Source organism: Daucus carota, chromosome 4 (assembly GCF_001625215.2).
Source record: "Daucus carota subsp. sativus chromosome 4, DH1 v3.0, whole genome shotgun sequence".
Classification (NCBI taxonomy): domain Eukaryota; kingdom Viridiplantae; phylum Streptophyta; class Magnoliopsida; order Apiales; family Apiaceae; genus Daucus; species Daucus carota.
In genome coordinates this window covers 37,942,891-37,959,154 of record NC_030384.2, presented here as the reverse complement: position 1 = coordinate 37,959,154, position 16,264 = coordinate 37,942,891, and the positions used below count along the sequence as shown (strand labels likewise).

General features: G+C 33.6%; 2 protein-coding genes across 3 annotated transcripts; one reads left to right on the top strand and one right to left on the bottom strand.

Moving 5' to 3' along the window:
* The first annotated feature begins 1,420 nt into the window (after positions 1-1,420).
* On the top strand, positions 1,421-4,970 carry LOC108219424 (amino acid permease 3). 2 transcript variants are annotated; one of them, XM_017392874.1, is made up of 7 exons: positions 1,421-1,556; positions 2,562-2,658; positions 2,921-3,145; positions 3,231-3,324; positions 3,588-3,802; positions 3,886-4,025; positions 4,105-4,970. In XM_017392874.1, exons 2-7 carry the CDS (start codon positions 2,562-2,564, stop codon positions 4,756-4,758), a joined length of 1,425 nt encoding a protein of 474 aa, XP_017248363.1. In that variant the 5' UTR covers positions 1,421-1,556; the 3' UTR covers positions 4,759-4,970. The 2 variants fall into 2 exon arrangements, with proteins under 2 accessions (XP_017248363.1, XP_017248364.1); XM_017392875.2 differs by lacking the exon at positions 1,421-1,556 and having other exon boundaries at positions 2,202-2,658.
* A 2,281-nt stretch (positions 4,971-7,251) lies between these two features.
* On the bottom strand, positions 7,252-15,038 carry LOC108218955 (auxilin-related protein 2). The gene is made up of 8 exons (XM_017392146.2): positions 14,105-15,038; positions 12,897-13,116; positions 12,670-12,805; positions 12,423-12,520; positions 11,505-11,570; positions 10,866-10,955; positions 9,717-9,893; positions 7,252-7,884 (listed from the first exon to the last, which is right to left on the bottom strand). The coding sequence occupies exons 1-8, from the start codon at positions 14,659-14,661 to the stop codon at positions 7,849-7,851; spliced, it is 1,380 nt and encodes a 459-aa protein (XP_017247635.1). The 5' UTR covers positions 14,662-15,038; the 3' UTR covers positions 7,252-7,848.
* Between the last annotated feature and the right edge of the window lie 1,226 nt (positions 15,039-16,264).

Below are 16,264 nucleotides of genomic sequence, written 5' to 3'. Positions count from 1 at the left end.
ATGTAATTTATTCTAATTCAACAAATTTATCAAGTTTAATATTAACATGAATCTTATATTATTGTTAAAAGATTAGAATAATAATAGAAAGATAATTAAAAGTATAATATATTGATATATGAATTTGAACCAAAATTCAGGCCGAATTGTTGGAATCCAAAGATAGTTTAGTCCAAATTTGGACCAAAAATTAGGTCTGCATCCAGAGATGGCCTAAAAATCTTCAATTTAACCGTTAAACCATATCCATCGCAATGTTGCGGATCGATCCGATTAATCCTTATAAATTTCTCTTAATCGAAATATATATAATAATTTATTAAAATAAAATATTATATCATTTTAAATATGAACAATTTATGATATAGTAAAGATACATTTATTAATAAATAACCCAATACAATAATAACTACTATAAATATTAAGTAATATTTTAATATTAAATACCTCCAATTTTCACTCCGATCAATCTTTGATTTTCGATTAATCCTAAATCAGTAGATCAACCGATTAGATCCGATTTTCAATTTTTGTAACACTGATGGTCTATGAATGCGATTGTTTGTCTAAAGTTTAATGTATTTTACCTTCAAATCGTTCTTTGTATAATTTTGTAAAAATCCAATCTTAAAATTTATCAACTTCTTTATTATTACATTACATGTAACATGTGCTCAAAATTTTTAATTTTTCTTAAACCCTAACTCCTAAAACAGGTTTATTTAATGAATTCATTCACAACCCTTATATAAAAATTTAATAAGTGCCCCTTTTATATATCACCGACTGTACTAAGATAAGTTAATTTCACCTTTCTTTAAAGATTCACCACCATCTTCTATTTGAAGACCAAAGAGGCTTCCTGTAGAAGGATGATGCATGTGTATGCATACATATTGATAAATATAAAGTTAAACGATAACAGAAAGAATGGGCATTTTATTACAAATCAAAGTTGATAGAAATAGCTAGGCAGGAAATCCTTCCTTTCCTCAGACTCTGGGAACTTATTTCAAGATGTTAGATCATGAGATAAGAACAGAAACTTGAAGAATAGGATACTGCCCTTATTTGCATGTCTATCTAGTATCTACATGCAACCCTCCACACCCACCACACTAGGTAGCTTATAATCATGAAACTCTTAGTGGTAATTACACTACATTTTGATGATCCTAAGAACCACAATAAGGACATGTTTGACTGGTAAAATAATTCAAATTAAGTTAATAATTATATGCTGTCCTGCCATCCATTATTTATGGGGTACTGAATTATTAATACCAATCGAATTTATTCTCTTGCAGGAAGGGTGGATGAGAATTCTTCATATTGGAAGGTGTTGCTTAATTCACCATATGATATACATTAAAATATTGATTTTGTATGTTTGTGCTCTACTATATATAAAGCCCCCAGGGTTGGTCATTGAGAAACAAACAAACAAACAAGAGTAATAACTCACTCATCATTATTTGTGAGACTTGGAGTCTGTCTCATTTGATAGAAAGCTAGACACTCCAAGCTCCTACAAGGAAAAGAGTTTGCTTGTGAAGGTAAAAGCTCAGACATTTTGCAGATTCTTCTTTCTATCTCATTCATAGTTTGTTTGTTTCTTGTTTATAGCATGGTTAAGGCATGTTTTGCATTCACTTTAAAGCATTAACAAGAAATGCCATTAGAACATTTCAGTCGTAAATCAGAGAAGGTCGTATCCAGTATACAAGACTCCTCGTCATTAGAGTTTAAGGATCAGTTGCTAAGTATTATTTTTATAATCAAGAGTTTCTGGTTTACAAAATGTAAGCTGGCTGTATAGATAGAAGCCAAAAAATATTGTATTCATGGGCAGGTCTAGAAATACTAAAATTTGTACAGCACCTTTAGCTTCAACCTCTGTTTTGATACTTCAAAACTCTACACACAAAAATCAAGAAGCAGAATCTAACAATTCTGCCCACTTGTTAGCCCCATGCAATACAATTTTCAAACCAGCCATACCTACAAATATCATATCTGTAACTGCAACTATTAGTCCTTCTTAAAGCTTCTTTATTATAGCTAGCTGGTAGATTTTATATTTTTTAATAAGTTAGGCTTCAACTGAAGCATTTACAATAATTGAAACTTATCAGTCTTGGTTTCACATGTGGTGTGTACATATCAGTATATATACCACCTTTATCATTCACTTGTAAAGCATCCACTTATCTCTCTGGGACAGACTCCCCATAACCTCAGCTTCTATAAATCTTGCATCTCTTGATTCTCTTCTCCACACACACACAGAGTCATTTAAGCACACCCATCTTTCCATTTATTTATTTGTATTATAAACTCTTGGGAAATGTGTTTTGCATCTGTCTGTCTATTTTGGTTGAGTAGTTAAAGTACTGGAAAATACAGATAGACTCACTGAAGAATAGTAGTTGGTCCATATACTAAGCTTCATTTATTGATCATTGCAAGACAGTGTTTTCAAGTACATTTCTTCTTGTATCACATAACTAACTTCATTGCTTCCTCTCTTTTTTCTTAAAAATCAATTGACACAAATTAAGATGGTTGAGGACAAGAACCTTGGTTTTGAGGTCTCCATGTCACCACCACAGGGAGGCTCCAAGTGTTTCGATGATGATGGTCGCCTCAAAAGAACCGGTACATTTTGTTTCACAATTTAATTAAATTTGTTATGCCAAGTAGTTTTAGGCTTTGTTACCCGATTCTTTATTCTGTCTCATATATATTCATGTCATATACTCGATACTCACTTATTTTAGGCCAAAAATATGTATACCTTATAAAAGATTGTCGGACCATGTTTCCATGCCGGACACTTCAAGCCGACTCAAAACAAAAAAGCTCTTCCAGTAATTATATTTTAGTGTTCTTACTTTATGTTCTGGTTTTGGATATATAGGAACTGTTTGGACAGCAAGTGCTCACATAATAACAGCAGTGATTGGTTCTGGAGTTTTGTCTTTGGCTTGGGCCACTGCACAACTTGGATGGATTGCTGGTCCAACTGTTTTGTTCTTGTTTTCTTTTGTCACTTACTACACTTCTTGCCTCCTTGCTGCTTGTTACCGGTCTAGTGATGGCAAAAGAAATTACACTTACATGGAAGCTGTTCAAACCAATCTTGGTAAATTATTTTTACTGTTTTAACTGAATGATGGTGAAGGTTTAATCGTTTATAGTTTGATATATTTGCTTAATTCTTCTTTCAGGTGGCTATAAGGTTAAAATTTGTGGGCTGATTCAATACATAAATCTGTTTGGAGTTGCTGTTGGTTACACAATTGCAGCATCTATAAGCATGGTGTAAGTTTAAACATGCTTTAATATTTGCTTCTATATACCATTTTTCGGGTTCTTGAAACATGCAAGGGGGCGGTGTAGGATGATGATGTGACGGTGGGGATGTGTGTCATGTATAATTAATTGTGATGGCCATGATTTAATATTATACATGACATGCTGTCACATCATCATTCGGTACACCATTTGGTAAATATTTTGAGACCTCTAGCATTCTTGATTGCGGAATCTGAATAATTTATGAATTTTGATGTTGAAACCAACAGGGCTATCAAGAGGTCTAACTGCTTCCATGCAAGTCATGCAAAGAATCCATGTTTGGTTTCTAGCACCCCATATATGCTTGCTTTTGGTGCCATGGAAATTCTGTTCTCTCAGATACCAGATTTTGATCAAATATCTTGGCTCTCCATAGTTGCTGCAGTAATGTCCTTCACATACTCTGCAATTGGCCTTGCACTTGGTGTTTCTAAAGTCATAGGTACTCTTTTTATTTATTAATTTCAATCGACTTTAGAGTTTAACACGAATGGAATCTAATTCTGCTACTTGATTTTCTGGCAGAAACCGGAAAATTCAGGGGAAGTCTCACAGGAATCAGCATCGGAACTGTCAGTGAAACTCAGAAGATATGGAGGAGTTTCCAAGCACTTGGAGCTATAGCTTTTGCCTACTCTTACTCCCTCATACTGATCGAAATCCAGGTAACTCAAATTAATCACTTTCTTACCCAGACATGTTACAGTTCATACGTTTGTAAGCTAACTACCAGTTGAATAACAGGACACAGTAAAATCCCCACCATCAGAAACAAAGACAATGAAAAAGGCTACTTTAATCAGTGTGGCTGTAACCACTGTTTTCTACATGCTCTGCGGCTGCTTTGGCTATGCAGCATTCGGGGACTTAGCCCCTGGCAACCTTCTCACAGGATTCGGATTCTACAACCCCTACTGGCTCCTCAATATCGCCAATGCAGCCATAGTGATCCACCTTGTTGGTGCATACCAAGTCTACTGTCAACCTCTATTTGCCTTTGTCGAAAAATTTGCCACTAAAACATTCCCACAAAGTGACTTCATTAACAAGGACTATGACGTCCCCTTGCCAGGAGGCTTTACTTACAAGCTCAATCTTTTCCGCCTTATCTGGAGGACAATCTTTGTATGCCTAACGACAATCATATCAATGCTCATGCCTTTCTTCAACGACGTTGTTGGAATCCTTGGAGCTTTCGGGTTTTGGCCACTCACCGTTTATTTCCCAGTCGAAATGTACATAGTTCAGAAAAAAATTCCCAGGTGGAGCACCAGGTGGATTTCTCTCCAGATCCTAAGTGCTGCTTGTCTAATAATTTCTATTGCTGCAGCAGCCGGATCATTTGCAGGAGTTGTCACTGATCTCAAGGTCTATAAGCCATTCAAGACAAGTTACTGATGATCATAGGAGCCTGCAATCTTTATTTTACCAAGCTTTCTCAAAAACAGAAAAACTTTACTTTGAGATTGAAAGATTCTCTTTCATGTTCATTGTAACAAATTGTAATGTCTTCAAATTTTCTCTTTCCCCTGAAATATCAGGTCATTGTATGTATCAACTATCATCATATCAGAAATCAAGAGAACAAATTTCAAATATTTTCCACAAAATGAGTTTCTTATTTGTTAAACATAATCATTTTTCGCTATTCGACCTTAACAAATCTAAGAGCCTGTTTGTTTCCTCAGTCACGGGCTTAAAACTGCTTCTGACTTTAAACGGTTAAAGTCATGGCTTAAAACTGTTTCTGAGTCATAAGTTACGTATAAATCAATTTGACGAATTTTTAGGGCGTGGCGAGATAAGTACGAGTGATGCGAACTATTCTGATACTGATGGATTCTTAAGTGATTACAACTGTTATGATATATTGATTCTTAACCTAATATTTATGTTGCTTCATTTGCATATAAATAGTACGTGAGCTAATAGACATCGCTAGAATCGCCTTTTACTCTAAGCCATCCAATTCATTCTTGGTAACACAAGTGGTCTTTCTATCAAAAGGTTGTGCAGTAAAATTGAATAATCAGAAGGGCAAGAATCTGAAGTGAGCAGGGTACAGCTTCGTATGATAAGATGGGTAATTAGACAGCATTGCGGAATATTATCAAGGAGACGTCTGGATATGAAATGGGAATAGGAATAGAAATTACGCTCAAGAAAATAGCCTCAAATATATTAGAGAAAATGGCTATCAGTTATCACTTTGTAATACAAAATTCCTGTGTGACGTTTATCTTGCTTTCCTGCTTAATACTATATGATTTAGCGTTTTGAAATTTTAAATACCATTTTATATAACGTTTTCCTCTCACAACACAAAATCGTCTTATGTTTTGTAGAGTTTTTCAGACCAAAAAATTACACGGTCTAGCGTTTTTGTCCAAATACAAGAATGTCAGATTATCCGACTTTGATAAATAGTATTTGAGATATTTTTCTCAACTCAATTTTAGACATTATTTATGAGTTTGGTGATATCCAAAGTCTTTTCTCCGTGATTTTCCATGAATTTATCTGGATACAGACTTGCAAACTTAAATTAAATCCGGCTCATCGACTCAATTATCAAATTTAGGGTACAATTTGATAGAAATATGAATTGAAAAATCAACAAAGAATTGAAATGCGAGACAATGTAAACCGCTCTTATTAAAAAACATGTCAATTTCGATTGGAGGATTCGGAGAATGGACAAAGATTAAAAAACAAACAACTTTAAGAGGCATCTATTGAAAAGAAAATGATTCCACCACTACTAATACAAATGGATGGAGGAGGAGGAGAAGTAGAAAACTTTATGGACATGGACATGGCGAGAACAAAAGATGAAAGCCACAGGACATCTATACTGTGTAGGGGGGGAAGATTTTTCAGATTCAGTTAGGGTTTCTTCACATATCTTTCTACATGTCTTTAAGATCTTCTACATATGCTTTACAGCACCATCTTATTATCCTACTTGATGTCATCACATACGATTAATTCACAACAATGTTTTTTGCAAGAAATGACATTACGAATGATACGGACCGGAATATTGTGACGTAGAAGATTGGTTTTGTAGTGTATGTGTTGTGTTCCAAATCTTAAAATAGAGTTTTGATTTTTAATATAATCTGTTCAATTTTTTGACATGTATTTTAAATTTTTTGACTTATATGATCAAAAATATATTATTCAGGTTTTCATTTCAAATAATAATATAATATATTTTAATTTATAATTTGTATAAAACAATTTAAATAATTTATCAAAAGAACTCAAAAAGTCCAACGACCATAGAAAAGAAAGTGAATATTACAGTATATAGTTCGTTTGGCCATGAAAATTTCCTGAGGTACAGAGAGAATTTCGTTTCGGCCATAAAAATCCTCTGAAAAAAGAGATCGTAAACGGTGCATTTCGACCGATTTCTAAGAAAGACAAGGATACCTTCCTCCTTTTCTTGTTTTTTTTTTAAAAATGAAAGCATGCTTATTTCTGTCAAAACACAAATACGCCGAATGATAAACACTTCCTCAATACTCAATCCAAAGAATGAAAAAAATATAAAATGTTAACTTGATCAACCTTTTTATTATTTTTTTTTGAAATAATTCCTTGTTTTATATAAAGAAAAAGGTAGAGGCAAAAACTACCAATAGACAAAATCATAAAACTTAAATGTAACATTATCTGTTTTAGTGATCATTTGTTTTATTAACTCTACTGGTATGTATTTAAATATACACATTAATGCATATAAATATATGTAAGAATATAATATGCTAATATATTTATTGATTTCATTTTATATTTTTATTTAGGGTACACAAGAGTAAAATGAACCAATTATTGTCAAGTCTACTATAAATCGGAGTACAAAGTATAGCATGGCAAGCAATGGAAGTTCAATCTCAAGCAATACTTATTATCTTATTTTGCAACTTGCAAGAAATGATATACTACTCTACATCTTATAAACAGGGCTACACACTAAAATGCAGCCGGGGTCCAGGCACCAACAATTCCCAGTACAGGAAAATCGAACTAAATTAACAGAACAGGACCCACCATGCAACCAGATATTACAAATTTCAACAATCTTGTTTATATTAATTTAGAGGATCAAGTCCCCGGCGACATGAGGACCACCTCTGTAGTCTGTAGATGCTGACATGCTGCGACCTACACATCAGCTGGGGCATATACTAGTGCTCTGGTGTAATTATTTCTTAAAGATTACTGAAATATAGTACAGGTGAATAAATTCACACAGAACTGAACTAAACAAATGTGAGATGAGCACCTTTTAAAAGAATTGAATAACCAAAGCAAAGAAGTACAAAAAAGCAGATTTGAGGTTAAAGAAACTTAGCCCGTGCACTGGATAGTTGAAGAAAATAACTGGGTCTTGAAAGGATTCAAGTTTCCAAGGAAAGGTGTGACTGATTGACTGCCGAGTAAAGTGGCCTGAAAATGGATGAGAATAGATCTCGTGTCCTATAATTCTTCAGAGCTAAATTTGTTATATGCTTCCTGTTTTACAATTGAAGAAAAAAGACAATAAGCTCAAATGTATTCTACATAAGCAAGTAGTAGATTCTATTTCCAATAGTTCACTCACAATATATATGAAGGCAAGGTGCAAAATTTGAATAATGCACTATAATGCAAAGTGGGTTCAAGCCTTTGTCAAAGTCCAATTGTGTGCTCAATTAGTAATATATATTCAGAGATCTATGAATGACTGAACTGTAGCATTGCTTAGGGTCTGGAAACAAAATTTATTAACAAGGATCGCATCTCCAACCTAAATTATACATAGTGATGAAACAATAAATTTACAGAATACAAAACAACCAAAGATAGACTAGAATAATTAAACAGCAGGAAATCCACTACCCCTAAGGTTCCAAAGGCAGAAGGAGAATAACTATGGATCACAACCAAGAAAAGAAACTAAAATCAAAGTTCAACTATGTTTTCAATAATGAAGTATAAGATAATATGTGGAGGTTACTATACACGAAATAGAAACCCTCATAGCCAATCTAATGGACTAAGACCCAAAACAATTGGGTATATTATAAGTAGCCCACATATTTAATGAACTATGAAAAAATATTAGGAATAGGAAAACTACACATTCAACAACTATCTTTCTAACTCTACTCTCTTATATATTTATGGCACCAACCAAAAATCCCCTTTGTCCCACTCGGAATTAGGTTTAGGTTATTGGCTTATAGCAATATGCCATGCACACAAACCTTACCTTTATCCTTATAAGTATTGAGGTTGTTTCCGCAAAAAAAAACCCCTTATGACATAAATCATATAAGGTTTGAAGATTATAAAATTTCTGGCTTTTTTAATTTTCTTTTGCAGATTTTCAGAATATTTTTGACATGACAAAGAAACAAAACAAAATCCCAAGACAGAGAAGGTGTGCAATGAAATAAATAAAAAGACCCTCCACCAACCGCTCCCTAAACCCTAAGCCCTAACTACAGTAATACCCAAACCATATAACCAATCTGGAATAGAGAGGTAACACTGCTCATCAATTTCTTATTATCCTCTAAAAGTTGCTAAGATCTCATCCATTTCTAGCTGTCCACTAAAAATACGTTATGCCTCCAGACAAACATCTTATATCGCATGTTTAATTATCTAATTAATTCAATATATATTTTGTTACCAACTTTGTCTTCATACCCACGAGAATGGCCAAAAAAAAAAAAAAAACATACTGGTACTAGATTGCAGAGTGGTAACCCATTATACAATAATCTGTTTCACGACTTTGACGTTGAAGAGCTGCTTCAAGATCTAGATCATTCTTAACTTTAGAAGTGATCAAATTCAAACCAGTACTTAAACAACTAAATGACGAGGACAGGGAGAAAGCAGTTTGACAAAGACGATGTCACTACCAATTATGAAGAAGAATTTGATTTTTTAAAAGATGGCCAGATGTTTTTAATGAGTACAACTCACTGAAAGTTAGTAAATGCTGGAACTTATTTTATTATTATTATTGCCTTTAAGATTCGAAGTACCAGTAAAGTCGACGAGCTTGCTTGAATATCATGTGCTTTGATTCGATTTAATTTGTGCTTTTCAATAAGTTGGTTGGTGTGCATTTTTGTGTTTTAAAGTTATTTCAAGGTCTTATCTGTGTGACCTCTCTTTATAAAGTGCGAGCTATAAGAACTTTATGTGCTGTAGACTAACTTGATTCAGAATATTATGATTTTTTTTAATCACAGAGCTCACATACTGTTCTGACAATAAACTATCTATTAATTTAGCATGACTTAAAAACCTGCTATACAAATATAAAGATTAAACTTTGGGTTACATACCTTTAGAACATCAAAAACTTTTTCTGCAATATACTTCTGTTGAATGGTGGCGCCTTTTTGTTGAACCTTGTCTGGATGAACACATAAGGTTGCCTTCTGATAAACCTTTTTGACGGAGATAGATGTCATCATATCAGTCAAAGAAACTGGGCGCCAGCCACATTCAGGCCAAAGCACCTGCACATAGTCATGCATAAACGACTTAAACACACATTCATATGTAGTTATTATTATGAATCCATAACTAGTTAGAATCTGTTTGATGGCTAGTACTGAAAAGCTAAAAGTGTTGCTTTAAGTGCAAATTTGCTCTAACAACCTAATTATTGCTTGGGGGAGTATTAACAACCATTCATTTTATGTCATATTACCAAGGTTCCATTTCCCAGGGGAGGGAACATTTGAATCATTCGACAAAAGTTTGGACATTGTTCAGATACTGGTAACTTGGCTATACAATTATAGTACCATAAGCACAGAGTCTTACTAATGCAGCTGCATCCCACATAATTGTTAAAACAATATGATTGACAAACGGATACAACCTTTAAGCTCCCACCTAAAGGGTGGTTACATTACCAGTCAAGTGCTGAGCATCCCCATACTCGAGCACCAACATAAATTTTTGCCGCTAACTTGCAAAAAAGTACTTTTTAACTGAATGAGAATGTAACACTGACTTGGAGCCAAAGAGACTGTTCAAAGGCACCTTTATAACCAAGATACATCCGATACTTGATAATTACTAAGTTCACTTAGGTAAGTCCCTTCACATCATTGATACTTGGAACCACAAATTCGTAAGAGATCGTTGACAATTAAATTGATCTAATTAAGAAATAGAAGGAGACCGACTTCACATGGCGGTCACTTGTTACAATATCAAACTCAAAGTGGAAGTCCCGTTTTATTTAGTTAAATCCAGCATTTTAGCTGGAACTGCCTTAGCTGTACATATAACTTCCAATCTTCAAGTCCTAAAATAATGTCTTGCATTTCAATATGCACAATACATGATATTAGAGATAACATTCTTAAACCCCACAACACAAAATCTAAGAGGTAGCAGAAAACTCATTATGTATATAAAATAAGTGATCACTGTAATATACAAGCAAAAACTCATAGAATGTAGGGTAAGAAACACACATATTGTAGCGAGGATAACAGTGCACGCAAATTGCCTTCTTTTCCTTGAGCCCAACGTTTTATTTCATCATCCAGAGTTGCAGCTAGCCTCTGTAGTATAGCACGTTTAACAAATTAAGATTTTTGAATGATTAATAATTGTACTATTTAATTGAGTGAAATTTAGTACAAACAGAAAGCAAGTGCACAAAAAAAATCATACTGCACCTTCATTGTTCCTAAAGTAATTTCCAAGGATACATCTACTAATTATTATTAAAGCCGAACCACTTGTTTGGTGAAGGGTTGTTTCAAAGGTTTCCCCTCTGTTTTATCTTACTTTTCAGAAGCTTCTCCCAAATCTTATGACTGGTAACAGAATTTTACAAAGCATGTTATGTTTCTTGAGTGGCTTTAAGTATTTTCAGTGGGTATTGCATTTAATTTAGGATTTACATTTGAAGTCAAAAACAGTCTTGGACACCAGAATGTGAAGTATATCGCAGTTTGCAAACAAACAGTGGTTTTCTTGTGCGAACCTCAAGACTATTGGTCTAATCATTGTCAAATTTTAAAAATGACAGACATGTGAAACAAAGCGAGAAATAACACTATTATAGAACAAAAAAATTGGGGCATACAGGCGGACCAGATACTTACATGCCTCTCCTCTTGCTCTAGCTGTACCTGACGGTCTCGTCGATTCTTTTCGTTCAGAGCCTTAATCTGAAGAAACCAGAAGTAACAATGATGAAAGTCACATTGTATACAGCAACTCTCATAGCATTTAGCACGCCATGCACTTTGCAAAAGGTGTTGTCTGATATATCGAAAAAATCAACTTGACTTGCGACAATAAGTGATTAGAGCATGATGGGATGATAGATAAGTAATATCAAGCTACAGATCATTATCCATCAAGCAGTGAGCAACACACAACTTAAAAGGTCTATGTAATATTTGAGTCTCCCCGTGTTACAAGTGTTATAGAACAGGGACTTAATTCAGTATTTTTAGATAAAAACTTGAAAACAAACATCATACTATTTGACCTAGTTTGGTGGTGTTTTTTTTATATTATCTAAGATGGTTGAATCACCCTAAATAGCAATCTAAATGAATAACTACATCATTCTATATAATCTTACGAAAGCTTTATTCTTGTGTTGTGGAACTAATAAAGTTATAATTTAAGTCCAAGCATAAGTCTTTGTTTTATACCATCTGTAAAGATTTTCAATCATCATGGACCTCAATATGTTAATTCCTGTCATATTCTGCAACTACTAACACATGAACTTTGAATTTATAAAAACTAATCTTTGAACTTAAAAAGACTGTGAAAACTGAAAACCATTAAGATTTACCCACTTAGATATACACTTACGAAGTCTTCTTTCTTATATATCTTTCTGTGTTTCTTAGACCTATAATGAAAGTCATCTATAGATTGTGGACAAATGAAAGAGAACCAAAATAGTATATATAAGCATTGAGAATTAAATAAATAATTTTTCAAGTATTGTGGAGTACATTAAAAGAGTAAGGGAAATAGTTAAAAGTAATAAGGATATATACCATTCGCTCCTGGGTATTTTGGTGATGATTTAATCTGTGTCTTCTTCTTTCTTCACTCTCCCCTTCAACTTCCTGGAATTTTCCAGATGGAGGGACAACTGCTCCAAACAAAACGTCATTTGTATAATTAGCATCAAGGGATTTGATAGCTAACAATATATACATATATACATATATATAAAGATATAGATATAGATATAGACATATTATATGGGACAGAAGCTGCATTTCCAATGAGAATGCCTACCTTCAACTTCAGAGAGAAATGAAAAATCATCATCCACATTGATTGCAGGAGAAACTTTTCTTGTGGTGGAATAATTCCCAGACCCTTGATTTGCAGGAACTTTGCTTTTCTGGAATAGTGCATCATATACAGAATCCTGAAAAAGGAAAGTTGAAAAGATTGAAGCAGCTTGTTTCACCAAAAAGCATATTCCGATTATGTAACATAATTATGGTCTAAGTTTCCACCTTAGTTACTGAACTTGGTTTCTGTACATTTCTCGTTTTAGTATGTGCACCAAAAATTGACTCAAAAACATCTGTGTCCTCAGATACTTTACTCTCTCCTTGATTTAAGGGATTGGGAGCTGACGTTTCAAAAAAGCTGAAAGGGTCTTCTACCATGATTTTATTTGATTTACCATGTTGACCACTTGAACGCCTGGAACTGTTTGTTTCCGACTTCTCTCTACAGAAGAAATAGTAAGCCATATGACAATTAGAAATAATGGTCGACTCTGATCCTAAGATTAAACTGCAAAAAGTGCTCAGAGTTATATTGTGTTTCCTGCTATAAAGTAAACAGCAGACATTATACAGGCGTTTATAATCAAGCATTTCCTGTCAGGTGTATCATAACCAAAAGAATATTCATGAACTGAATAATTTATAAACATAACTTAAATATCCTTCACAACATGACGTGGCTGTCTGTTGTATGGTCAAACAGTCAAAACAGAGCAAAGTTCTATGCATTTTAGGAATAATGAGAGCCTCGAGCTAAGTATTTATGCTTATCATCGTAATTCATACCATCCAACAAAAAGTTGTGCAGAACTCCAGTATTAAACTTGATCTAGAGTCACAATAATCATTAAAAAGATTAAATATCTATAACAAATGATGATCATCCAACCTAGACAACGAGATTCCAACAAAGATCTTCATAACTCCATTCATAAGGGGTAACAATTTACTTACTAAAAAGCAGACTAATGATTGGCATTTACAAGCTTTTTATATGTTAAAGGCTTCAACTCAGAGCTTGCAATGGTGCCAAATGCTATTTAATATAATACACCGATCCAAGACTCTGCTTGGTAATTAACACTTACGTATTAAACAAATTTTTTGAAGTTTGATTTATGAACGTAGTTCTTCAAGCAAAGGTAGCCTTCCAAACCAAGTAAAGTTAAAGTCTAATTAAAGTTGCACCTGGTCATAGCATCAGCATCTCATAGCATTATTGTTATAGAATGTAATTAACATGAACAAAACCTCAGCATACCGAAATTAACCAGCACACAACTAATTCTAAATGTTGCAAATATTTAGTCCTTGGAAATTACCTACTACGCAGATGAAGCCTAGGAAACAGAGTGACAATTCAATTGCTTGCACTAGTTAAAACTTTTAAAACCCAAAAAAGAGAAAGCTAAAGTGTGTGATTGGATTACCGCTTTCTTGAAGCACCGCCTTCCTCAAAACCAAGTATCAAATCATCAAAACCAGAATCATTCTTTGACACATATACAGAATCATTTTGCACAGAATTAGGTTTCAGCCCCATATCATCAAATCCCCCAAGCAGATCATCATTAATATCATTTGCCTTTGGGGGTGGAGGAATCTTCACAAACACATTATCAAAATTCTTCTCACTGGCATACTTTGGCCCCGTAAACACATTAAAAATATCATCACTATCTTGTACAAGATCAGGCTTTGCAGCTGAATTATTAGAACCCTTGAATATAGAATCCAAATCATACTCATTAGACCCATTAAACACATCAAACCCATCATAATTCTGGGTTTTCGAGACATTATTCGATACAAAAAACCCATCAAGACCAGACCCATCAACAGAACTTGGCGAGGGTTTGGAGTTAAAACCCAAATTAGAAGAAAACCCATTATTACCATGGGTTTTGCCCTTCAAATCAGCCAAAGGGGTTGATCTATTTTGTGATTTAAAGCCAATACTTTCAACTAAAACACCAAACTGATCCATCTCCAATATACAATATATCTAAGTGTGTGTATGTGAATTCAACAACAAGATGAAAACTTTATGCAGGGGATGAGATATAGATACAGGGAAATTAGAGAGAAAGGGTGGGGATTAAGAAGGAAGCAAAACCCCAAGAAGAAAAAGAAAGGGGGATCTGTGAGAATCTAATTGTTGTTGTTGCTTCTCTCTCTAGAAAGATTTTCTCTCACTAGAAAAACTCTGGGCCGTTGGATTTAAGGGAATTATGTGTTGATGACCAGGAAAGACTTGGCTTGGCGGTGGCGATGATGATGTTGATGCCGACTAATAATTTGCTGGCTTCTTGCGCTTGCCAGCCTTGTTCTATGCTTTTCGTTTTTTGTTTTTTTTTTCAATTGGTTGTTTTAGAAAAATAATGTCCAAACTTCACAACGTTTTGCACGTGTTTTCTCATTTCTGAATAATATGTACGAATAAGTGTCAGAGAAATCGGTCAATATTTCCGTAAAATTGTTACTCTCCTCGGTTTTTTACACCGCAAACTGCTCAACACGTATTTTAATATTTTAATAAAATATCAAATATTTTATTAAAGAGTTAATTATCTAATTGGGCACTTACTTCACACCAATATATCATCCGGGACACTCTTGAATTTTCGGTCTCATTAGAAACACCATTTTTAGAAATTGTATCAGTCTTAGAAATAAAACGTCAAATTCGAAAACTAATCAACAGTTTAAGAAGTGTTACTCATAGGGTTTTAACACAGTAGGTTATAGAGATTATCTAAGTACAAGTTATTGAATTTCTGCATCCAAAAAATGGGTAAAATTGATGGTGGAAGAGATGGATTATAAAAAACCCTAATAATCCATATATAGCCATTTTTTGGACGCATAAATTCAATCAATCATACCTACATAATCTCTATAGCCTACTGTGTTAAATTCTCATGAGTAACACTTCTCAAACTGTCGATTTGTTTTTGAATTTAACTTGTTAATTCTAAGACTGATGTAATTTTTGAAAACAGTGTTTCAAACGAGATTGAAAATTCGAGAGTGCTCCGGATGATATATTGATGTGAAGTGAGTGCCCAATTAGATAATAAACCCTTTTATTAAATTATGCTTTACTATCATATGAATTTTATATTTCTAAGTACGCGATTTTCAAATGATATTATAAAAATAGTCTTATATCTCTAATCATTCCTAGACGAGTATAATCATTATGGGATTATGATAATACATCAAGAGTCAAGACTAATGTGTTTTGTTGATTTGTGATCACATATAACTAATCATAAATATAGTGATGTTAAAATCAAGGATACAAACACATATATAAAATATATGGTGCTGAAAAGATCTAGTGTAGATTTCTACATATCTATTGTGTTATAGGTAATCTCACAGTTATAACGATGTTTTACATTTGAAATCATTATATTTTTATACGATGATTAATGTACTTTGATTACATTAAAAGTTGTCGTTGACGGGTAATGATAAAAGTGGGCTTCAAGTGTATTGTGAATCGTATGAGAAATATGGATAATCCGTAGAGGATTTAACCCTCCTATTTTATAAGAGATGTTATCTGCCTCTTGTGCAAGCTA

Excerpts from the sequence above, each read along its gene's own strand:
- LOC108218955 (XM_017392146.2), bottom strand. The coding sequence starts at position 14,661 with ATGGATCAGTTTGGTGTTTTAGTTGAAAGTATTGGCTTTAAATCACAA. Across the intron at positions 13,117-14,104 it reads GGCGGTGCTTCAAGAAAGCG|AGAGAAGTCGGAAACAAACA; the intron begins GTAATCCAATCA and ends TTTCTTCTGTAG. Across the intron at positions 7,885-9,716 it reads AAGTTTTTGATGTTCTAAAG|GAAGCATATAACAAATTTAG; the intron begins GTATGTAACCCA and ends ATTGTAAAACAG.
- LOC108219424 (XM_017392874.1), top strand. The coding sequence starts at position 2,562 with ATGGTTGAGGACAAGAACCTTGGTTTTGAGGTCTCCATGTCACCACCA. Across the intron at positions 2,659-2,920 it reads TGGTCGCCTCAAAAGAACCG|GAACTGTTTGGACAGCAAGT; the intron begins GTACATTTTGTT and ends TTGGATATATAG. Across the intron at positions 3,325-3,587 it reads GCAGCATCTATAAGCATGGT|GGCTATCAAGAGGTCTAACT; the intron begins GTAAGTTTAAAC and ends TGAAACCAACAG.